We start from the raw sequence: 24,853 nt of genomic DNA, 5'->3' as shown, positions 1-24,853 counted from the left end.
CTGACATTTTAGAGTTGTTTTTTTAATATGAAACACATACACATTTCATACTTTTTATTCGAGTATACACATGCATGCATACAAATACATGTATGGATGTTCATGTATATCTATACAGACAGTACCTTTCTCAATGGCTTTTAGCAAATACAATTAAACTCGGAAAAGTCAAAGGAGATAAAGTGCTGAAATAAAATAATTTTAATTTAGTATTAGTCCAGTAGTTATTCACTGATTTGAAACATTTGCTGCTTGGTTCAACTAAATGCTGCTTATCACAGTGCTGTGTAATTGCCTGTGTTACAGTACTATATTTTAAATGTGGAGTTATTTGAGGCCATTTTCTGGTTTKAAATAAAAAATTATTAAGAAATTGAGTCCAGCATTTCACCAGTACCTATGTAATTGTTTTGATACACTGTATGAAGGAATATGTCAGAGGTGTCACTGTAAACAAAAACATTATTTAGAAGGAAGAAAATAGTGTAAGAAGTGAAATCATATGCATGCACTTTAGAATTTAAGTTTTAATAAGGGTGCATATGAAAAATGAATGTATCAATAGAGTGAGAGTGAGAAAAATAGCCAAGAACTTCATAAATTCTCTGAAAAAGTTGTGCTTTAACATGAAAATCAAGATGATCTTGAATTGTTATTTAGACTTGATAAATATTTTTTAAGAGTTAATCTGGAAGGGATGAAGCTAACATAAGAAATCACAATGCAACATGGAAATTAGATTATTCTAGTAATGATAATTCAATATTAGAAAGCTTCACAYGTCCCTCTGAAGCCACAGTAAACGGTATATGGGATACATGAACCTTAGACCTACAACCAAAATCATGAGAGCTATAGCTGCTGAAACATTAATATGGTCGGTTTAAGACCATTTTAGGTGCTTCCAACCAAATTTATAAAGCCATGTGAAGAAAACAGAAGCTAAACCACAGAGGAATAGAAATTAATCTTGTTTTCATTCATTAACTTAAATCATCCAGTTTCAGCCCCAAAGTCAGGTTTAAAGTTTTTTAAAAATACACCTTGTTTGAGCTTTTGCCAAATTTGTCTCTGCAAATGTAATTGTATTGCTCTGAAATATGTATGGGTTTTTCTGTTTGTCCCATTTTCTGAATGTCTCATATGAAGTGTATCTTCAATGCAACTGAAAGGTAGACTACTGTATTACAGCAGAAATATTTAAAAATGCTGACCCCCTGAGTCCATTTTCAAGAAGTGGGTGATGTGGTGCTCTTTTTACAGTATTTGGTGGTCCTAAGCCTGTGTATCTTTCTTCTCATCATTACCTTACTGTGTCACTTTATCCCAGGCTTCCCTCTCTATGTTGTCATTTGCATCCCTGTTTTCTCTCTAACTGCCTTGGGTGGGTGCTGGGTATGGAAGGATAATTCTAGCAGTTCCAGCRGGTCTGGGTGTTAGCACGCAGAATTCTTGTGAAGTGTGCAAGACTGCTGATATGACCTTAATTCGATACTATTCTGTGTGTCAAAATTTAGTTTCCATACAAATGGCATTAAATATACATCAGATGAGCACAATAATTAAAGCAGATGTCTTAGATCTCTATTTTAAATTTTATGCACTGTTTCTTTCCCTTTTCTCAGTCTCTTAGTTAATCTCATTGCTTCTTTTTTCATCTGTTTTCTGGAAACTGTTTAATGATGCTTTATTCCCCTTCCCTTTTGTTGTTGCACTAACTGTTTCTTCACTATGTCACCTGGCACTAAAATATTTTGGTTCTTTTTTTTTCCTCTCAAGTTTACCAGGCTTGTTTTGTAATTTCACCTTCATCTGTGTTTCTTTTGCCTTTTCAGAGGCACCCTGTGTAAATGTTTATTGCTTAGACTGATTCAAAGAACTGGCAGAAGAAGTAAAGGGCTCTGGACAGAGTCAAAATAAGTCACTTCCAGGTGTGCTCCACTGCGTGAGCAATCAGCATTCTTCAGAGAACAGTGCAGCACAGAGAAACACTCTGTGTAAAGTCCAACTTAATTTTCTTGTGCCCTTTGAAAAAGCAATAATAGACTAGACCTGTCATTTACTTGTATTTTTCATCATTAGCACTATAAAAAATCTGATCTGCTTGCTTTTCTTTGCAGCCTCTCCATGTCCTGAATACTTTCTCTATTTCAAAAGATAGCTACTTCTCACTTTTTCTGTGAATGGAGCAGAAAGCTGAAGTCCATAGATATTTCTTACACTCGCCTGGTGTTTGTGATGTCTTGCCTGGAAGTGCTGGTGGGCAGAGAGCGGGCAATCCTCATTAGACGCTCTAACAAACTGCTTCACAATTCAATAGGATTGATTAGGTTTACATGTGATGTAACAAGTGCAATCAGACCTGTAGTTGTACTGAATCCAAAGGAATTTGATAAAAAACCCTTATTTCTTGGCTAATAGCTGTGACTTCATTTGTCAAAGAGACAAAACACATACGTACTGTAGCTTATTTCTTTTGCAGGTAAGGAGACAGTCACTGTTCTTCCAGGTTCTTCCTATTTCTCTAGCGATGAATCATTTGCAATGATAAGAGGGTATGTAACAACATAAACCCTGATCTTTTTGAAATGGGAAAAGAATAAACTGCGTCAGTGGCTGAACTCATTAGTATTTCTTTCAAACGTGGTTGGCATTTAACAATGCTAACAACCTGCAAAATGATCATGGACTTAATCAGTGATGGTTTACAGAGGGTTAGGTTTAGCTATTGGAAATAAAAAACCACTGTATCTAATAGATACCATAGTGATGTTTGTGCCTACACCACCTGGACATATATAAACACATTTATAACTACGTTTTAACAACTATTTTTTTTGTCATTTCCAAGTATCTAATCTGTACTTGCACTCTGTACATTTTCTTTGCTCAGCTTGCAACTGTGATCCTCATTCCACCTCCTTAATGGGAATTCAACGTCTGCACCTGTTTTTTGTTTGTTTTTCAGAAAGGAGGTTGAATGCAAACAAACACTAAATCCTAATGGCTCTGAAAAGATAATGAGTGCATGTAAATATGTTAAGGAGTGCGCTAAAAAGTATGAGTTCAGAGATGATTGACTGTGCATGCAATTAACCAAATCAGACAAAAGTAGGAACATTTTTGAGGCTCAGTAGGCATAAAGAGAAATTTGCATCAGTGATACATCTAGGGGAAAAAAAACCCCATCTCCATGTGTGACAAATGGTTGCTATCTCTTTCATAAGCCACCATTTTTAAATTGGTGTAATGAGAATGAACAAAAGCTTGTGAAGATTTGTGGGCTGTTACTTGAACATGATATGCTAACTGCACACTTTCTGTTGCCAGAGGCCATGTCGATTTGACAATGCTTGGAGCAATGCAGGTGTCTAAATTCGGTGACCTGGCCAACTGGATGATTCCTGTAAGTAGGTTTTTGAACTACTGTCAGTGTACTGTGTTTAGGRTGACATAAATGCAGCTGGGGATCAGGCAAAGGAGAAAAGGACACACAAAGGAGAATGGGGTCTGTGAAGCTAAAAACATTAAAATAGAGGGTATGTGTATTTTTCCTGCATACTGCTGGCACCAAGCAATCCGTTATCAGAAGCCAGACTTCTAAAATTATACTTGCACATTGTGGAAAGCAAACATGATTTATGCAAGCCTTTTTCCTTCTTGTGTCCATGCTTTTCAAATGTCTTTTTTTTTTTTTTTTTTTTCTGAGGTCTGATGCTTTTTCTTGACAATGACAGCTCTTCTATGTTTGTACCTGGAGCAGTAACTTGAGGGAAAGTGTAAAACCGCATGTAGCTCATTATAAAACTATATTTTAAAGTCTGCATTTTTTTCTATATTTCTGTCAAAAAATTGCATCATTGCTGTTTCAAATACATTAAGAAGAAAGCAATACTACTGTATGTAGCCAAACAGATCTCCAGGTTTCAACTACAGAAATATAAACTAATCCAAGTATTATTTAAGCAGCTCATGACATTAAGCCTTTCCTTGAACTTTATGTTTTAACATTAAACAACATAAGTAACTTTCATACTGTTGACAAGTTTGACATTTTCAATGGCTTTCAGTAAGGTACTTTCTGATATGGTTTGTATCAGAGATGTCTAGAAATCTTAATAACCTTGTTTAAGGTAACGAGGCATATTTCTATCTGCCTGAGCAATGTTAAAGGCCTTGGGAAACTGAAAGATGATTAGAGGAGGACAAAAGCCCAAATGAATGTCCTGTGTCTTGGAGAAGCATTATTTGAACCTGTGACTTCTCCAGCAGACTTTTGAGTATGAAAATCACGGAGCAGTGTCTGAAGCATAAGATGCTTTTATTGAGGGGTCACAGTCTGATGTGGGAGTAGGAGTGGGATAAAGGTTTATGTGAAGGACTGTTCCAGGTGTCTGTGTGAGCAATTGTGGGAAATGAGAAGGGGTTATGGCTAGGCTGAAAAATGCCTTTCATGATCTGAATTATCAAAAGACGAGGACAGTATTTTGCAGTAATAAAAAGATCCATTTACAGATTCATTTCTTGAAACATTGAAGCTAAGATTGATTGTAATCTTTCTCAAAATGGTGTTGACTTACATGTTCTTCCCTCAGTACTTTATGTTCTCTAAAAGATACTGATTTCAGTTTTGCATTCAAAAAGAATGAGATTATTTTTCTTATCTGGTATTGCTTATTCTACCTATGAAGTTGCCTCTCTGTTCTGTTCAATCCCAAATTTTTGAATAATAGTTATGTTTTCAAAACAAGAAAGTATAAAATACAACTTTGAATAGCATTTGACTTTGAGATGTACTTTTTATAATGGCGTACACCAGATGGATCCTTGTGACTTTTTGCTCTYATCATTTTCCGCTCTTATTAAACTTTGGCTGTTTGCAAATTTCCTCTGCAGTAATTTTGTATTTTCTTGTGAGTAAATATGCTCAATGACTTCATAAATCCAGCCAGGAGCCTTTCCAGGAAGCAATAATTTCTTTTTGGTTACTTTTATTGAGATCCATTGGATGGATGATTATTAATCTACTTTATTGATGTGTTACTAGTATTCTACAGTACAGATTTTTAAAATGGGATTAACCAGCCCATAGATATTCAGATTTCTCCGCTTTTCCYGTAAATAAGATGATATATTATTGTCAGTTAAATTTAATTATGAGCAAGATGTGTTTCTTTTTTAGTCATAAGATATGTGTATGGGCAATACAAAGATTAACTTTGCTGAAAAACTCATAGTGTAAGGAAACTTTAAGCTGTATTTTGTTCTAACATTTTTCATTTTGCTTTTCATTTACTTTTGGTTAAACATTTCTTATACACTGTAGCTTTTGGATTCCTGTATTGATGGTATTTGCCATTATTTCAGAGCCAAGTAATAGCTCTGTATGTTTTGAGCAAGTACCATCATGAAGCAACTCTTTCTGTCATATAAGAACTTGACAACACTTGAGCCCTAGTGTGTGCATGTGTGTGTTTACTTACACTTATTATTAGGAACTGAGCCGAGGAAGTCTCTTGCAATAATTACAGCCCTTTCTTTGYTCTTATCTGCTAACTTTTAATGGAGAGAAAAAGAGTCCCATGAGTAAAGGAAGAAGAGGGTGTGAATATTTTAAGCACATGCAGTAAATAATGCTGTTTGCTCAGGCAGAAGTTACTTCCTAAATRCTGGCATTTATTGGTAATTTTTTTTTTCCATTAAGCACTACTACTTAATGGCTCTTTGTCTTCTTCACTTTGGTATTTCTCCAACTAACAAAAGGGATTCTGAGGAGGGAAAGGCGAAGGAGGTGGTAAATTTCTGTGAATCCCCAGGGAAAAGAGTGCAGTTGGGAGAAGCTGGCCAAGAGAGCTTGAAGGGAAACACTGAAATCACGGCCRTGGAGCAGGGCAGATAGGCCAGAGCAGATACCCATGGCTGCTGCTTGCTATTGGAGGCAGCCACATTTCATTTTATGTGTGCTGGACACAGCATCTGACCTGTTTGTGTGCCTCAAGCTAATGTCAGAAACTGCTGCTAGCAGGGCAGCTTCCCAGCATGTGCAGCAGCGTTAATTGTCTTACATGGGTTTTCAAAGGTTGTAGCATTGTCTGCACCTCTCCCTGCATGTTMTTTGAGTTCCTTTCTACTGGTGTCTTTTTGAAACCCAGGGAATAGAAACATTTATGAAACAGTTTCTGCTGCCCTTCTGCAAGGGCAAAAGGTTACTACAAAGTACTACAGCTTGCCCCCGGTACTGCTTTATTTTCCCCATCCTTCCTAAGAGAAGGCACATAGCAATGGCTGCTGAGGTGACTGATGTATCAGAGGCTGGGCAGAGGCCAAAACGAAATACCAGAACTTCTGCCCTGTTTCCCTGTGACACTGAGGCCTCTGTCTTTTCAATATGCATTTCTGGGCACCCCATACCCTTAAATAATCCTAATATGACTACTGATACAGCTGATATGCTGTATCAGAAAAAATACTGAAACAACAGTGGAGGRTCCCTGCAGCTGGAAAGCACAAAATGGATTAAATGTCCATGACATCAGATTTCAGTAGGCAGAAAATTCTTGCAGGAAAAATAAAGCTATGCAGTAAATCATCAATGAGAAGGTGGCACACTCAGGGTGACTGCAAGGATGTCATGAGTTTATGTAGGGAGAGTATTAGAAGAGTCAAAGTCCAACTTAATTTGGTCACTGCCATAGTAGAGAGTAAAAAGTACTGCTACAAGTACTTTAGTAACTAAAGAAGGGCTAAGGAAGTTGTCCATCTTTCGCTGGATGCAGGGGACACAGTGACAAAAGACATGGAAAGGGCTGAGGTATATCTAATACCTTCTTTGCCTTAGTCTTTAATGGTAAGACCAGCTGTTCCCCAGGTACTGAGCCCCCTGAGCTGGAAAACAGGGACAGGGAGCGGAATCGCCTCTACAATCTGGAGAAAATGGTCAGCAACCTGCCACACGACTTAGAAACACACACAAGTCTGTGGGACCAGATGGGAGCCACCCCAAGGTATTGAGGGAACCAGAGATGGGCTCACTGAGACACCTTCCATCATTCACCGGCAATCCTGGTTAACGTGAGAGGTCGCAGGTGACTGGAGGTTGGCAAATGTGATRCCTGTCTACCAAAGGGCTGAAAGGAGGATCCAGGGAATTTCAGCCTGACCTCAGTGTTAGGGAAGGCCATGGAATAGATCATCCTGAGTGCTGTCATGCAAGACATACAGGACAACCAGGGGATCAGCCATATGGGTTTAGGAAAGGTGGATCCTGCATGAAAACTTGCTCTTCTATGACAGGATGACTGGCTTAGTGGATGAGGGAAAGGCTGTGGATGTCRTCTACCTGAACTTCAGTAAAGCCTTTGACATTTCCCACACGTTCTTCTGGACAAACTGGCTACTTGTGGTTTGGATGGGTGAACAGCTCGATGGGTAAAGAGCAGTCTGGCTGCTCGATGGATAAAGACCAGCAATGGTGAAAGGAGGCCCCGGTCACTGGTGGAGTTTCGCAGGGCTCAATATTGGGGTCAGCCCTGATTTATATCTTTGTTAATGATCTGGACGAGGAGTTGGAGTGCACCCTCAGTCAGTTTGCAGGTGACACCACGTTGGGTGTGAGTGTTGATGTGCTGGAGGGCAGGAAGGCTCTGCAGAGGGATCTGGACAGGCTGGATCCATGGGCTGAGGCCAATGGGGTGAGGTTCAACAAGGCCAAGGGCCGGGTCCTGCCCTTGGCTCACAACAACCCCAGGCAGTGCCACAGGCTGGGCAGAGTGGAAAGCTGGAGAGACTTTGAGGTTCTGGAGCACGTCTACAGAAGAACAACAAAACTGGTGATGTTGCTGAACTGGACCACAARTCCTGTGAGGAGCAGCTGGGGGAGCTGGGGGTTTTTAGCCTGGAGAAAAGGAGGCTCAGGGAAGACCTTGTCACTCTCTACAATTCCCTGAAAGGAAGGTATAGCCAGGTGGGGGTTGGCTCTTCTCCCAACAACTGATAGTATGAGAGAAACCGGCCTCAAGTTTTTTCAGGGCAGATTAGAAAATTGAATATTAGGGGCAGGCTCCTCAGCAAAAAGGTTGAGCACTAGACCAGGTTCCACAGGGAAGTGGTRGAGTCAGCATCCCTGGAGGTATTTAAAAGATATGGAGAGAAGGCACATAGTACCCAGCACAGAAGAGGACTGAGGAGTGGTTAATAATCTGCATTYGTGTAAGTTCAGAAAGGGCAGACAGGATACCTCCAAGGGTGCAAAAGAAGGCAACAGGCCCAAAGGAAACAGGCCCAGAGCCTAGTGGCCAGAAGTTAACACGCAGTAGCCTCAGAGATGATGCAGGGCCTGACACTATTTAGCATTGCAATTCTCTGCAAACAATACAAACCAAGAAAATAAACTTTAGCTTTGTCCATTCTTCAGCTGGAGCCTAATATTCATGCTTTGATTGCTAAGGTAGTGCAGTTAGTTAGGACTCAGAGAAGAAGAGAGTTACATAAATTGTGCAGGACATGCARTTTGGATACATAAATCTGGATCACTCTTGGAAAAAAAAAATCCTCAAATTTTAGAATTTTAGATTTTACTGCTCTAACTTAGACTAGCTACACCTAAAGAATTGAAGCATTAAGGATTAAATAAAATTACACAAAAATTATACGCTTTATCAAAGATTATCTGAAAAGAAGAAATGAGAAAACCCAATTCAAATTCAATAATAAATATTCTAATTTACAACCTGTAGAGGCTGGTATAACCTAAGATATTAGGAATATAATTTTATTTGCTATTGGTGGYTTTTCTACAGAGCAACATACATATTTTTCATAATTTTGGGCGCTTTGGCCATGAAGTGAACTCCATTAGTAAAGACATTTTTTAAATAAASTTAAACTGGAAAAGATCAGCCTTCTTTGTGTCTGCATAAGGGCTTTTGTGTTTTATTTTTGCCTTTAACTACTACATGTAGTGCCAAGCGTGGGAACAGAGGGCTCCACACCAAGAATTTTTCTTACATAAAATTAYTGTTTTTAATGATGGAAGAAAGGGTGTGTATCCCTGAACACATCCCTKAATGCTTGACAGCTCTGTAGGTCTTCTCTGAGGAGCCCCATTGCAGCCTGTTTGTCCCTGTGCTTGAATAGAAGTGTCTTTGCACAAGGCATATTTGTGTTTTTAATCCAGACACATTATCTAGTAACTATCCTGGCTTTCCTTGTATGTCTGTGGCACTACATGCATTAAACTCATTTTTGTTTCAAGTTGTGCAGCATTGCAAGAAGGGTGTTTTACCTGTTAACCATAAAATGTATGAAGGACTGCAAGTTCTGTATGAATAGAACATACGCAGCTTAATTATGCCCAATGACTGGGTTTCTTTCAGTAGCAATGTCAAGCTGTCTGATGTCTAGGACATGAGTAGTCGAATGAAGGGGAAGGATGSGACTTGTCATTACCCAGAGTCTCCTTGGAAATCTACTTTTCAATGGGATATTGGTTTAATATCAAGATGTATTAGGTTTTTGCAGACACACATGTTGAAATTAAGCCTACACTAATATATCAGCTTACTGCTTATCTCCCAACAAATGTGCCTGAAAGCCCTGCAGAGCCTTTGCAACATGTAATTATCACTATTGCAAGAGTCCTGCAGCCAAAAAGGAGAAACTGAGTGTATTGTGTTGGCTCGACTTCATCCACCTTTTAAAAGGCTTTTTTCTATCAATTTCCTTCATGTTTATTTCTCTTCAGGTTGAATGGAAGGAGTGTAGGAGCTCCCTGTTGGTATTTTATTCATACTCTTAAATTTTCAATGTGGGAAGTGGCAGCTCTGCTTTCTGTATAATGAGTGCAGCTGAAGAAATTCTGCCTTTCTCAAAAATACAAGCATATGTCAAAGGACTTCTGATCTGTGGGTTAGTGGTGAGAATTGTTACTATGATATGGAACCATCACTTTAAAGTGAGACTAGTATTATGCTGGCAGTGAAATTTAATTACTGCATGCTATGCTCTGTGTTTTGGAAGTGGTATGCAAAGGTAAATGGACAGCTTAATTGTCCCATTACACTGAAATAACATTCATCACTGTAAAGCAAATCCATTTCAATGAAGCATGTCACAGACTGTTTTGCATTGCTTCTGAGATGCAGTTTCTCAGTGTATTCATTTGAATTTTACTCTGTCATTCAAATCTGTTGCCAATGGTTGTTTCAAGTTAGGTTTATGGGAGAATAAAAGAATAAAATTTGCCCAACTTTCTTTGCACATATTTTATGCAGTCCTAATTTTCTCATTATGGAAAATAAAAATATAATAGTTAGGGCACATATTTGTGTATATTACATTTTAGGGAAGAGTTATTATTACATTTTACCAAGAAAAAGAAGTCATTCAAGAACTTATTCTCCATTCTTTCAGAAATTAGGCTTTCTTTTTCATTTTGCTTCTCACTTTATGTTTGTGTGTTAGGAGATACCTGGAGATTCTTCAAAACCAGGCCATTTCTTGTATGGGTAAACCACACAACAATTTTTTTTTTGTATCTTAAAAAAAATACTTTTACCCTGTTGCGTATGTATGAGTGTGCTCAGTTTTGTTTTACTCAGCCAGTATTAACTTTTTGTTGTGTTGTTGCGTTACCTGCTCTAGTGATTGAAAAATCCTGTTAATGACTTCCCACTGTTTTTTTACTCAGAGTAAAATCTAATCTAGCTGTCCTAGTTGACAATATAATTACAATAATTCTGTAAGTGGGACATATAAGGACATAAAATCAGTGGAAAACAGAACAAGGAAGTATAGTTTAGAACACTTGAGCTTTATCCATCTTTTTTGATACAATCTTCATCCAGTCTTTTTTTCCTGGAAAAAAGGAAAGTGAAATCTGGAAGAGTTGTGACTTTCATTTGAGAATCAAGTACAAATGCAGGGCAGGACAGTTAGCAAGGGGGAAAGGAGACATCTACATTTTTATGAAGTATGAGTAGATTTATGCCTATTTATTTTTTTAATATTACCTTGTGATTGGTATTTTTTAAAATAAAAGAAAGGTTTGAACTAATACGCACTTTCCCAAACCAATTGGGTGTAACCTCGCAGCAATCGATGAGATGGTTACACATGGCTCTGATGATCCTTCCCTGTGCTGTGCTGATGGATCTGTGCAGGCAGACAGTGCCTACACAGAGAGGCAGAACTGAGTGACTGGGGTGTGAGTAACTCACACACACCACTGCCAAGAGGGGCCCTTGAAGGGGCCTTCAATTTATCCTTTTGACTGCAGCAGGAGCGCTGCTGATGGTCGTGATGGCAGGATCTTGTATACGCTGCTTTACCTTAGTTTCTGCTTTTCTCTGTGAGGTTCATACTGTTCCAGTTGCTCTGAATTTTAATGTCTGTACCTGGCATGATACAACCATTTCCTTTCATAATGGGACCTTTCATACCCTTTTTTCCTTTCATACCTGACACCTTGTCTTTGTTTGTGGCCATCAGAGACAATGCTGATGTCTTTAAATTCTTTACTCTCTCATCCTAGGCATCTTGTTCACGGCCTGAAAATTGAGATTGAATGGGAAGCTTGCAGTTTAAACTAGAAGCACTTGTTATCTTCTGTTGGAATTTTTGGAACAGCAGTTTCACTAACTTTGAGCACAAAGGCTTGTTTTTTCTTTTATCTAATGGAAGGAAAGAGAAATTTCAGACTAGCTGCTATTTGTTTAATGCAGTATTAGGGCAGCTGGCAACACGGGCAAGGACTCTTAAGAGGGAAGTGGCTTGGTTCCTTTTCAAACAAGTGTACATTTTCCCCTTGCTTGTGCTTTGATATTCAGTTTGTAAATGGAATTATTCAAGATGCCTTTATCTGCTCTGCTGTACTGTTGATGTGTTACCTGTTTATCTCAAAAGATTAAGTTATTTTAACTTGAACAGAACAGTTCAGGTTCATTTTGTCACATGATGTTGGGAGTAGTTATACAAATCAATGAAGAAGAAAAGCTTTTCATTCTGAGAATATAGGGGAAGGTTTTAAGACACCACATGTATTCAAGACCTTAATAGTGTTAGAAGGCTCCTGAATTTTTCTCTTTTCTCTCAAGTATCTTTTTTATTTGTTTAGATTTTCTTATAAATTGTTTCTTGTTTGCTGTAGCAACTTTCTACTTAACTTGAAATACCATTTAGGAGAAACCTCACATTCTCTTGAAAAATATTTTGACTGACTTGCCCATGCTGGAGTACTCACAGGTTTCTGCTGGAATGCCATGTCTTGGGTGCCACCTATGACCAAATAAACAGGATGGTTTCTGCTTAGGAATTACTATTATGCTAAATTATTTTCTCAGGCTCTTTAATGCCGTATTTTGACCACTCAAATGATGTTCAGATATAAACACATTTGATAAGAAAATGTGTACCCTTCTCTCATATTCTCTTAAAGATGCCCCACCACCACAATATCAAAAGAATTCATTTTGCAGTAAGTAGGCATTTTAATAAATTCCACTAACACGGTGTAGGTTTATGACCTACACAAAGGAACAGAAGAGTTGATGATCTCAATTAAAACACCCAAAGCATCAGGTCCACAGTTTCCATGTCTTGCACACCAGTATTTTTGGACTGAGACTTAACAAGAGCTGCTGATGAGAACACAGTGGGAAGAAGCAGAATTCCCACCTTGTATTGTAACTGAGAAACTGCAAGGAAGTTGTCAGCTTGTGTCTGTTCTCTACCCTAATCCTCTGTTAGCTACTGCCAGCACTGGGCCTCCCAGGAAGTGCATGGCTAGTTAAAAAATATTTTATTCTCACTTCAGGCTCTTTCTGATGAAGTGGGTTTTATAATAGTGCTTCAAATTACCAGTGCTCCACCACTCCACMAGTCTTTCCTTCTGAAAAGTTTCCTTGGCAGCACCAATGTAATTAGGATCTAACAAAAATCATCTTAAATAAATAAGTAAATGGAGGGAGTGGGGTGGAGCAAAAATAACCAAAGTGTCTTTTCAGAATAAACTTTTAGTCTCAGATATTTGAATTCAATTTATCATGCAGCTGTCCCCCTTTCCAGTATGATGTGGGGTAAAGCACAAGTTGTGGTGATTTGGTAGATGCACTTGGAACAATGTAAATGTCTTATCCTTTGGATATTCTGAAAATAAAAGCAGGCAACTACTTGCTAGTTACATTGAATGCTGAATTGATTTGCTTTAGCAGGCACCACCCTATAGGGATGAATATGTTTCCCTAAAGAGGAGGAGCAGATGATGCAATTTAAATTTTTTTTAAGTTCTTCTCTTCAGCTTGTGTTTTCCTGCAAGTTTTCTTCATACACAGAGGGATTACGACTCTTCTCTCAGTTCTGTACAACAGCTTCTCCAGGAGTACATTTGTTGTTGACCTTCATCGGCACTTAGTTCCTCGGGAATTTACTCATTGCTATATGTCTTTTCTAGTTAATGGAATTAAAAGGCCTGGAAAATGAGCTAATGGCATTGTCAGAATAGGTGTATTGATAGCATAATCCTCAATTCAAACATATTCTGAATTACCAAGGAGATAATATGTCATCTTCAGCTACTCTGCATTATCTTGTCATGGTGTCTCTGGTAGGCAGGGAAGAGGTCACTGCAGTCTCTGTAAGAGCTCTGTATTTTCAGGTAGCCTAGAGAATGATCTGAGCAGTGCCAGGGAGTTTAAGACAAATATAAATTATTTTCACAGTTGTATTTGCAAAGAAATATTTAGTAGTAATAATAATTTATGTGATTAATATTAAATATTAGTTTGACTGAACAATTCCAAAGGGTTTTTTAATAGATTTAGGAAGATGTGATTTATCATTCAGCGTGCGAACAGTAGGAAAATAGGAATTTTGTGTGTGTGTGTGTGTGTGTGTGTGTGAAAACTCCATTACAATAAAGAGATCATAATGATTAAAGAGACTAACAAGTGGCTGGCCTGGCAGTTTAATAACCCAAGTCTTTCCCATATGATTTTTATCATTGACCATAGGTACTGATACTTGTGAGGTATTGAATCACATAGCTGATGAAAGGAAATATAAGAGAAAAGCTTTGTACTAGGCGGTTTACAACTTATAGGTTTAATATGTATGGCATTGTAATGTTATACATTAATACGTATTACTGTCCATATAACCAGTCAAAAGCAAATGCAAAACATTTGAGACAGAAATAAATTGATTTTAATCTGTAAAAATTGGCAGAATCACACAATCAGAATATTCTGTGTTTGAAGGGACCTGTAAGGATTATCAGAATCCAATTTCCAGCCCTGCACAGCACTGTCCCTGAGAGTCACACCACGTGCCTGAGAGCATTGTCCATACACTTCTTGAATTCTGTCAGGCTGGTGCTGTGACCACTGCCCTGGGGAGCTGTTCCAGTGCCCAACCACCCTCTGGGTGAAAAACCCTTTTCTGATATCCAAACTAAACCTCCCCTCACACCCCTTCAGACCATTCCCTCATGTCCTGTCACTTGTCACCATAGAGAGTGCCTGCCCTTCCTCTTCCCCTTGCGAGGAAGTTGTAACTACAGTGAGGTGTCCTCTCAGTCTATTCTTTCCCAGGCTGAACTGACCTCAGCCACTCCTCATATGGCTTCCCCTCAAGGCCTTTCACCAGTCTCCTTGCCCTCCTTGTCATGTTTCCTACTAACCCCTCCTGTCATGCAGATGTTTCACTCYCCTTTCTTTCCTCTTCGAGAACTCTGGATTGCTATGTGAGTTTGTTTCTGTCTTTGATTATTGGGGTCTAATGCTTGTTGTTCAAAAGTGATTGCTCTGCTCATACTCATAGAACTTTGTACTTCTGGTCATTTCCTGTCAGTAGGGTGTCAGGTCTGGACCTCTTTATCTTCCAAGATCAGAATGCATCCAGTTTATTGGAAGCAGGCAGGGTTGGATGCTGTAGCATTACAGAAATTTAAAACAGTGGTAGCTGAACATCAAACTGTAAGACACCTGCTGAGATAACACATGAAATTCTAACATTCTTTGAGAAAAGAATGAGTCCAGAGGCTGAAAGAATTGCTTGATTTGAGGGACAAACAGAACAGAATACTGAGCCACATTTATATATTTGCTCATACTATGGAATGACCTCCAGAGACATCTGGAATAGAACAAAAGCAATTGGTTTTTGCTGATATAGTTCTACAAAGTATGGCTTTCTAAAGTGGGAAGAGAATTTTTAAATTGTCAGGTGGATGTGCAATGAGCAGATGTTCTTGTTGCTGCATTTCATAAGTGGAAATTTCTTTTGAGGAAGTAATGACATTTCCATCAACAGGAAGATATACGCTTTGCTTTTCAAGTGACAGAACCATTGGAATGAAATTCATTGCTCAGTATCAGTGCTTCCACTGAAACAGTGATCCTTCTCAGATTTAGGTACAGCCCAGGCCACCAGCCATAGCAGTGGATCTCCTTATCCTACTCATCATTCTTCTCCTATTTGTGATATTTGAGCCTAGACTGAGACAGCTTTTCTCACTCTGGTGAAACTGATGGTGTTTGAATACAGTGGTTATGAAATAGGTGGGCTTTCAATGCAGGAAAAGGTGATGCAGGAAAAGGTGACTATCTTATGCTGTCACTTGCAGCCACAATACTACCTTTTTTTAAAAAAAAAAAAAAAAAAAAAAAAGAGTAATATTAAATTTCCATTATAAATTTAATTTTAGGGCAAGATGGTGAAAGGAATGGGGGGTGCCATGGACCTGGTATCCAGTGCACAGACCAAAGTGGTTGTCACCATGGAGCACTCAGCCAAGGTAAGGCTCTGCCACTTCTTTCTAAATTAGTGTTTTGTGCTGCACCAAAAAAAAAGAGAAATAAACATTAAAAAAAGATGTATTAGTTCTGCTACTTTATGAAGATTTGGTAGTTTTGCTGTTAGTTATTATGGTGGTGCAAATGAAGCCTAAGTTAATATGGTTCCTTTCCTCCTGCAAGTGAATCATTCACTATGGCAAAAAAAAATTAACTTGATGTTTAGAAGCTCAGCATATTTTTTTAGCTACTTCATGCAAATTTAATGGGGGTGGCAATTGCCAAAACTACAGTAGAAACAACTCTACTCTTTGCCTCAGAATAATTYGAAAAATGAGGTTTCCCGTGGTTAAATACTTGTTATGATGGAAAGATACTTACCTTTGRAATTGCCAGTCAAATTGATACTGACAGCTTCATAGAATACATTTTTTTGGCATGATGAAATGCAGGCTGCATCATTATGTGTTAGTGGTTAATCTAGACACTTCTTTGTGGGACAGTGATGTAGATATATGCTAWAGATATAAGTCCTCCACTAAAGGAAACAGGAAACCTTTCGTTTGAAACTTCTAACACGGGAGAAAAAAAATGTACTGAAGGAGGAAAATCTCTATATTGAATGTTTAAAAATCTACTTCTTGTTTAATTTTTGTGTTTCTGTTATTACAAATTTGTTATTATTCTGCAACAAGAATTAATTTTGTATTGCTCAAGATAATATCCCTTGTCAGAATTTTCATGATAAATTATACTCAATGTGTAAATATTAGGTTAAGTATATTAACAGTTGTGTGTTTTTAAATGACATTTGAAGAATTAGTTTTCACTTGAAAATAAAAAAAAAAGGAAAAAAATTAGTAGTTTCACAATTAGTACTAAACTGTGATCTCAAGGGGCACTTTTTAAGTAACAGGGCTGATTTTAACCTGATAGTTTTCTTGTTCGTAAGTAGAAATAAGAAAATGAATGTGTAAAGCAAATTCATCCTCATGACTTGCATCACTGTCACACAGTCTCCCAAAAACGGAAGTAATATATGCAGTTATCCCTTTGCTCAGACACATACTTCAGGTATTAACGAGATCTGAATCAATATTTATGCTAAATGTCTACTTACTATGGAATTTGGTTAAGGCTTAGAGTCCACACACAATATAATTATTCAAAACAGTTTTTCTCTTAAAAGTACTATTGCTAAAATATTTTTCCAAAATGGGTTTTGGAAGTCGTTTGCTGGGTTGTCTGTAGGAGTACTGAAATGTGTAAACAATGAAAACACAGATAGGTTCRCTGTTATGAACAGGTCAGGTGTAGAATAATTTGTTTTGGCATATATATACCTACTCTGGGCACTTCTGTGCATGATGTGCCTGGTCTGCTCTTCTGGAGAGCCAGTTATAGGTTTTCATAAAKTATTTTTTCTGCTTTTGTGGGAGGGCACTGCCAAACATTATTTTTATTTTATTCTTATTTTAAAATAGCACCTTTTTCCTCTTACTTAGTCTCTTTATGAGGTCTTCATATGGATGCTTCTTCCTTGTTCAGAGGTGAAGATGGTGAAATAGAGAAATCTAGTGTTTAGACATCAAAGACTGCTGTTACAGCTTTCAGGTGCTCTTCCTTTTTATTTTTTTTTTTAATGGACAAGTAAATATAGCACCTGTGAGACCTGTTCTGAAAGTCAGAAGCCTTTTGTTGGGGCTGTGTGCTTCTTACAGAGCTGATTTTCTATTCATGACTTTTTAATTCTTTACACTGAATATCTTCTTGAAAACTTATTGCATCTGAATCTCTGCATCGGAGGAGCAATCCTTCATCCTGCTCAAAGCCCAGGGTGCTACTGAGTGACAGAAATGTCTGCACCTACTGAGACTGTCTGTTGTGTCTGCTGACTCTTTAGTATTTAGGGATGTTTTTGTAATATTATTCTCCAAATGAATAAGAAATYCACCATCAGACATGAATGCTTCCTGTAAATCAACAGCAGTCAAGATCTGATGAATGGAAATAGAGTGAAAAATGTCGGGTATAGGCAGCACCTTCAATAGACATGTTCAACAGGTGCTGCAATAGGTATTTCTTGAGCTAGTTTTGTCTGATTTATGATCTTGTGGAGGCACTTTTAATCCTTTTCAAGCTTGGTTGGTTTTTTTTTTTTTTTTTTTTTAATAATAGCAATGGCTTGTTAAACATCAAAATAAGTTTTTACAAACAAATATGCTTAGTCCCAAACTAATCACATTTTTAATTATTAAGTTTTAATGTGTAGTGAAAACCAAAATTTTCAAAAATTTTTTTAACTAAAAAGATAGGTAAGAAAACATGAAATGAGCTTGTAGAACATTCTTCATCTTAAGAAATGCTGTTGAGGAAGGGTAACAAACAAATACACCAAACAATGAGGGAATGGAGGAGGTGGGTGCAGACTTGTCACTGCCTTATAATCAAAGAAGGAATAACTAACTGACTTTAGCTGAAAGAAGAACACTCTCCACGGCCAGCTAATGAAGTTGTGGATGATAGCAGAATGATGAAAAATCCCAAAGAATTAAGTCTATATAGAAGGAACTAAACTATTTTATGCTGTCGAGTTCATCAATGACAATTAAATACTATTGCCCAGAAGCAGTCTCTGCCTGAAAAAATCTGTGCATTAGAGCATATCAGGAACCAGGAGAGCATATCTGGAGAAGGGTATTTAAATTTTTGCTCCATATGCTTAGCTCACTGTGAGACACTTCGGAAATTGACCTTAAGTCAAATTCATTAGCTTTTCTTAATGTATTTTTTGCTGAGTTACCTCTTATTTTATAGCCATGAAGAAAAAAAAAAAAATAGGATATAAGCTTGTTATCTGACATCTAAACAGTCCCTGTGCATCTGTGCCTAATTTGCTAAATACTGCCTGAGAGAATTAGAAGTCAAGTTCTTGCCCCCTATACCATCAGTGACATGTTTTGCAAAACACAGTGAAGTAAAGGCTGGTAATTGTTCCATGTTGTGAAATGAGTTCTCTTCACTATTCAGAAAAACAGAATGGAGATGAGTTTGAAGCGGTTGATGTGGGCATGACTGAAACATGGAAAACTGAATTGAAAGGTCCTTTCTCATACTGTGAAAAAGTCTGATTTTAATATGTTGTGGAAGGCTAAGGACATTTTTGTTCTTCAACCACAGAACTTCTTATTTAAAGCAGACTGGAACATCTAAGGTTTTATGTATCTACACAATAGTCTTTTCCTTTATCTGAACAAATCCTGAATAAATCTGAATAAATTCAGATGTTAAAAATCATGCAGTTCCATTTAAATTGCACATCTTACAGTGCCCTCCTGGATATCTTCCAAAAGTCACAGAATCATTTAGGTTGAAAAAGGCCTCTAAGATCGTCGAGTCCAACCTCTGAACAGAGCAGGAAATGCATTTCATCTTTAAGGCCAACTGRTAATACAATAATCCTCAGCTCAAGTGTTAAGGAGCTCAAATATATCAGTTCTCAGGGTCACAGGAGCCATTTGATCTGTCACCTCTGCAAGTCCATGTCTTTCAATCTCAATTAGATACCAAGAAGAAACACTTCATTTCAAAGGTCTGAAAAGTATATCTGATATGTTACTGAAGATATTACAAATAGCACAGATTAATCTTGGCTCTTAGGCAAATTGCACGAGGATGTTCTCAACAATATAAGTCAATCAACTGAAAGTAAACATAATGAAGAAATAGTTCCTCACAGAGAAAGATAAACTCAAAGGCACATGGACTGCTCCTTTTTTGTCACTCAAAGTGGCTTGCAAGATAGGTCCTAAGTTCATTTTAAATCTTAAAGTAAACTCATGGTTCCAATTATTTTTGGTATAGCATTCACATGGTTAAATGAGACATGTTATTCTCTGAGAGTTTTAAATGCATAACTCTAAACTGATAATTAGACAAAAAATTAAAAGCATGGGGTAATGGGAGAAGTGTGTACTTAATGCTATCTCTGTTAAACACTTACAAGCACTGACCAAGAAATGTAGTGATCTATCTGCCTTATATCCATTCAGAGCTCTTATTAATTTAGTATGATCTAGAGCCATTTGTAAACTCTTACTTTAAAAAAAAAATTAAGAGAAAAAAAAGGAAAAGTAAAAAAGAAGACAAGGACTTTCCCAGACACACAGTGGGAACAGGAATTCAAGGTGGGTAAATAAACTGGATTTACTATTTTCAGAGCATGACTGTGCACTTGAACKCTGGGGATTCTTCTGTGTATGGCTGATCCTGCATATATAGTTTGTGATAAAGGATAAGATAGGGAAATACATTGTCATAATGTTGTTCCCTAATTTTTATCCTTCATGTGTCATCAGTGAGGTTCCATGTATCTCTTGCCCTCACACTGTGGCAGGAAGGGCAGATTATTAAGCAGCAGTGTGTAGAATTTCTAAACTCAGGAGTTCCATCAGTGATACAGTAAGATTCTTACTACTCTGCCACAGAAGTGAATTCAAAGYGTGCTCTGAGCACATTGAATGTTTCAGTATCACTGAATGGCTACATCTGTGATTTTCAKGTACATATTTGAGCTTTCTAAAAACTGTTGTTTGTATGTTGTTAAACACAGGGCAATGTCCATAAAATCTTGGAAAAATGCAGTTTGCCACTTACTGGGAAACAGTGTGTTGACCGCATCATTACAGAGAAGGTAAAGTGCTTTTCTTGACTCCTTGTTAATGATTCCCTCCACTATCCGTAATAGAAGTAGAAAAGCTTAGTGAAAATTAAGAATATATTGGGTAACTGTTGCCACTTTTGCCTGTTGCCATTGTTACACTGTTGCCAAGAGTAAACATGGCCTTGGAGTTCAGGTCCAGAGATCCTGGGACTCATATTTTTCCTTTTAAATCTTTCACATCTACCAGACTGAACTGTATCCTTAGATGCCTTCAGAACAAAAATGCCACATATGACTGGCATGAAAATTGTGTATCTCCTTATTTATCCTGACATATTTCTGAAAATTTGCTATGAGATTCAAATTTTCAAATACAGCTGTAATCAAGCTTTGGAGGCAAAGGGGCATGTTTGTTTGGTTTTGGTCAAGGTTTTTTGTTCATTTTTGTCTTTTTGTGTTTATTTTTCTTTTTTCCCCAGCGGAACACATATAAGTTGGACAATTGGCATATTTTTTTCGTGTATACTACATACTGTTTTAGAGAAACCTGTGTCTGCAGCAGAGCTTTAGTTCTTTTGCCCTTACTTGATTAAATTTGTGAAGCAATTTATTCCCCAGTGGAAGTACATGTGAGCATCTGATACTGCTGCTGCTCAAAGTACCTTAGTGGATCTTTTCAGCAAATGATAACAGACTTAAGGTTTTTGCTGTAACCATACTCCTTTTATTATCAGTGTTTACATTTTTAAGGACTTAGAGTAGTCCCTCTGTGAGCCATGTCTCATGCCAAGTGGAATGCATCAAAGGTGCTGRTGTAGAATTTACTTTGTCATGGTAGTATATATTGCTACATTTAAAGGATTTTTCTTCACAAAGTAAGGGAAAATATTTTAAAATGTAGAACTTTTTTCTTTTTTTTTAATTAGCCTTTTACTAACTGGCCACATACAAATGTCAGTTACAAAGAAAAGGAGAGGGAGCAAAGACTAATAGAATCAAGCAGAAATTTCTCTAACATTCATAAGTTACCAGATCTTGTGACTTTATTAGGAAATTACACACATGTACAACAACATTTAGATAGTGTTGCAAGTTTTGTTTTCATACTAGCATCCTGGTGTGTATGCTCCTTATGCCCAGCTTCTTTTTTGAGACTTAGAGAAGCTGTCCTTTTTCAGTGCCATAAAGCAGTTTCATGTGCCCAGAGGACAACTAGACTTTAGTACCCTTCTGTGATGAACTTAAGACTTCACTTTCGTTTCAAGTTCAAGCTCCACTGGTCTTTTGCTAYTGAACTTTTATTTTTAAGGAAAATTACTTTAGACCTTACAGTTTCCCTGGCAACTGGCTTGCAACCTGTGTATCTCCCTCTGGTAGGCACTATTAAAGTGTGCATTGTTTTACAGGTGTTTCTATTTGATGCACTTGTAAGTCTCAGAAGTGGAGTGCATATCTTATGAATGACATCAGACAGAGCAGCCTTTGCTCTATTAGCCTCCTCCTTTCAGGCTTTCTTTTAAAAATACTGCAAGAAATCTTGTCTTTCATTGTTAGCTTYTAAAAATTCTAGCATTTCCATTGGGTGTGCAACAGCCATTGGAGAAATTTATAATGTGACAAAGACAATCTCTCTAATGGCTCTAAGAAGGAAATAAAAGAATGAGGGAGACATTCTCTTCCCCTSTTTCTTTTGTGTTCTGTTGGTGGATGTTGTCATGCAGCAAGGAATATCTCGGCCCTTTCCTTTGAACTTCCCATTCGCTCCCCATTAAAGCAATGGGCATGGTCCTCAATTCCTGCAGTGATAGTCAGTTGTACTTTTCCCCCACAAAGCTAACACATATAGCATTCTAGATGCTTTACAAATAAATGTAGCAGAAATCTTTATTGGTCATTTATGAAAGTCAAAAGTAGCATCTTTTTTACTGAAGGAATGGCATCTACTTTAGCAAGCCATTTTGAACATTACTGCATTTACATCCTCATTTTCTCCTTTAATAACAAAAAAATGATTATGTGCTTTTTGAACTTAATAGGCAGTGTTTGATGTGGACAAGAAGAAGGGATTGACTCTCATAGAAATCTGGGAAGGACTGACAGTGGATGATATCAAGAAAAGCACTGGCTGTGACTTCGCAGTAAGTAATTTTACAAAGCAGTATAGCTAATCTGGAGACATAGCAAATATTCTCCACAAATGCTTATCACATGAAGACTTAAAGTATATTTTGTCTTTATAGGTGAGGGCTGAATAGGYTACCTGTGGGATTTAGAATGAAAAATAATTTGGAGCTTATATAGTGTGATGATGTCTAAAGCATCAGAAGCCAGGAAAATCAGGAGAGATGGAGAAATGACTAAGAGTAAAAGGGCAAGTGGAAAGGAAACTTCTATGCTTTGAAGAGGGGGACTGATTCATCTCTGAGAGGTGGATAAATACTTTTTTTCTACTGTATAAGTTAGTTTACCTAACTCTCTGTAGCTAATTTTCCATGCTATCATTAGATGGAGTTGTGAATCTTTTTGACAGGACTGACTACTGTTGTCCGTTCTGTGTTAGTAGTGCCAATCAGTGAACTGCACAAGACTGCATTGTACAAATGGAATTTAGGCTCTGCATCAATCCAGAAAGCCCCTGCCTTTTGAAATTCACATTCATTCTTAAGTCTAACTTAATGCAAATGCAGCACTGGCTTATTAATGGGAAGCTGTAACRCTCTGGAGTGTAACTGCATGCCCGTGTGGCTCATAGTATAATTTCTTCATGATCTGTCCCTACATGAACATTATAAAATTTTTTCTTCTGTTTTTTGGAGCAGTTCAGTTTTCCTTTGGCAAGGACAGCGAGTCTGACAGTGTACAAATTGTGCTGTAAAAATAGCTGAGGAATATTTAGTAGCAAAGTAAAATGCTCCTCCTTTCAGGGTTTCTCGTCTTGACTATGACAAATAATTGACAGACTGCAGAGCATTTAGTGTGTGCAAGAGTTTTTTATTAAGGCTTTGAGAATACTCTTGGTAGTAAGGAAAACTTCCTGAGCAATGAACCTGTGAATTTGCATTTATTTCCTGTGTCCATAAGAGAGGATTTCTGATAACTAAATATGATTGTGTATGATTCTCCTTTGTTATTTTAAAGATCTGTTCACTGCTGAAAATACCTTTAATTACCTGAGAAAAAAATGTTGGATTAAAGACTAATGGCCTGCAGAGTACTGGAAGTTGCTACAAAATCACTTTGCTAGGCTACTAATTTTCCATGTAAGGGAAAATTTCCATTTTAGGGAAGCCATTATTTTTTAATTTAAAATGGAATCAACCTTCCATATATAGCAATTCTGTGTGGAAATGAAATTATTTAGTCAGCTTCTGACTTTGACCTAGGAAAAAATCATCAATTTTTAAAACCTTGATCATGTCAGTACTTCTTTTCCCTGGGTTGATCCACCTGTCAAGCAGCTAGCATCCAGAATTAAAACTTAAAAATAAACTTTGTAGGTTTGTAGCTATTGCAGTCAGTCACTTTGGTTCTTTTTGTATATTCTGTTCTTTTGTATTTAATTTGGGCAGAAACTTCATGATGAATTTGAAGGTACCAGGTTTAGTAAACATTTAAGTAGATGTAAACAATGGGAAAGGACTTTGTTTTCAGAAGACAGGACTCCTTACTTGTTTCAAACCTGCTTGTTTGAAAGGATCTGGTGGTTTTTTGGTTGAGATGATACATATTCAACATGCAATAGATATATATTCAATTAAGTATGTGTTTCCCAAAGTAAAGGCCAGCAGCCTGTGCTCAAGGTGGTGAAAGCAGAAGCAAACAAAAAGTTCAGAGAAAGAAGTGACAAGATTAAAATGATGGGCTATGAGATTAAGCTTTGCAAGAGGCATAATAGGGCAAGACAATTGGGTCCAAAAGAAAGATTAACACCACCTGCTGTTCCTTGGTGCTTTCTTGGAAATATTACAAAGGAGTGGTATAAATTTCAAATCTTTTGTGTAGCCTGAAGTTAGCAGTTGATGAGAAGTATTGGAACAATGCACTATCTGGGTCCCTAGGATACAGCTCTCTAGGACTGGGGACACTACACAGGCACCTACAGTTTCCTTCTCCAGAAGGCAAACTTCAGCACAGTCTGCTTTGTTTGGCTGCCACAGTCATGCATGAAATCACAAGCTGCACTAAAGGAGCTGTGGGCATGAAAAATGTAGATGCATCTTGGTTTATGCATTTACATGTTCTTACCTTGAAAGCAGTGGCTTGCATAAATGCTTGCAGAGCAATGCTTGTTTGCAAAGTGTGCTCATTTCCTTCCTTCCTTCCTTCCTTCCTTCCTTCCTTCCTTCCTTCCTTCCTTCCTTCCTTCCTTCCTTCCTTCCTTCCTTCCTTCCTTCCTTCCTTC

At 37.6% G+C, this 24,853-nt stretch overlaps 1 protein-coding gene across 1 annotated transcript in view; it reads left to right on the top strand.

The window, feature by feature from the left end:
• OXCT1 (3-oxoacid CoA-transferase 1) overlaps positions 1 to 24,853 on the top strand; it is an 84,297-nt gene that overhangs the window by 51,243 nt on the left and 8,201 nt on the right. The window contains exons 12-16 of the mRNA XM_057364718.1: positions 2,483 to 2,555; positions 3,331 to 3,406; positions 15,701 to 15,790; positions 20,401 to 20,481; positions 22,488 to 22,589. Coding sequence (XP_057220701.1) covers positions 2,483 to 2,555; positions 3,331 to 3,406; positions 15,701 to 15,790; positions 20,401 to 20,481; positions 22,488 to 22,589 — 422 coding nt within the window. The remainder of the gene's footprint in view (positions 1 to 2,482; positions 2,556 to 3,330; positions 3,407 to 15,700; positions 15,791 to 20,400; positions 20,482 to 22,487; positions 22,590 to 24,853) is intronic.

This window comes from Malurus melanocephalus, unplaced genomic scaffold, assembly GCF_030028575.1.
Source record: "Malurus melanocephalus ecotype Western Australia unplaced genomic scaffold, MMel_1.1 scaffold_41, whole genome shotgun sequence".
NCBI classification, from domain to species: domain Eukaryota; kingdom Metazoa; phylum Chordata; class Aves; order Passeriformes; family Maluridae; genus Malurus; species Malurus melanocephalus.
This window is presented reverse-complemented; position numbering and strand designations above follow the sequence as displayed.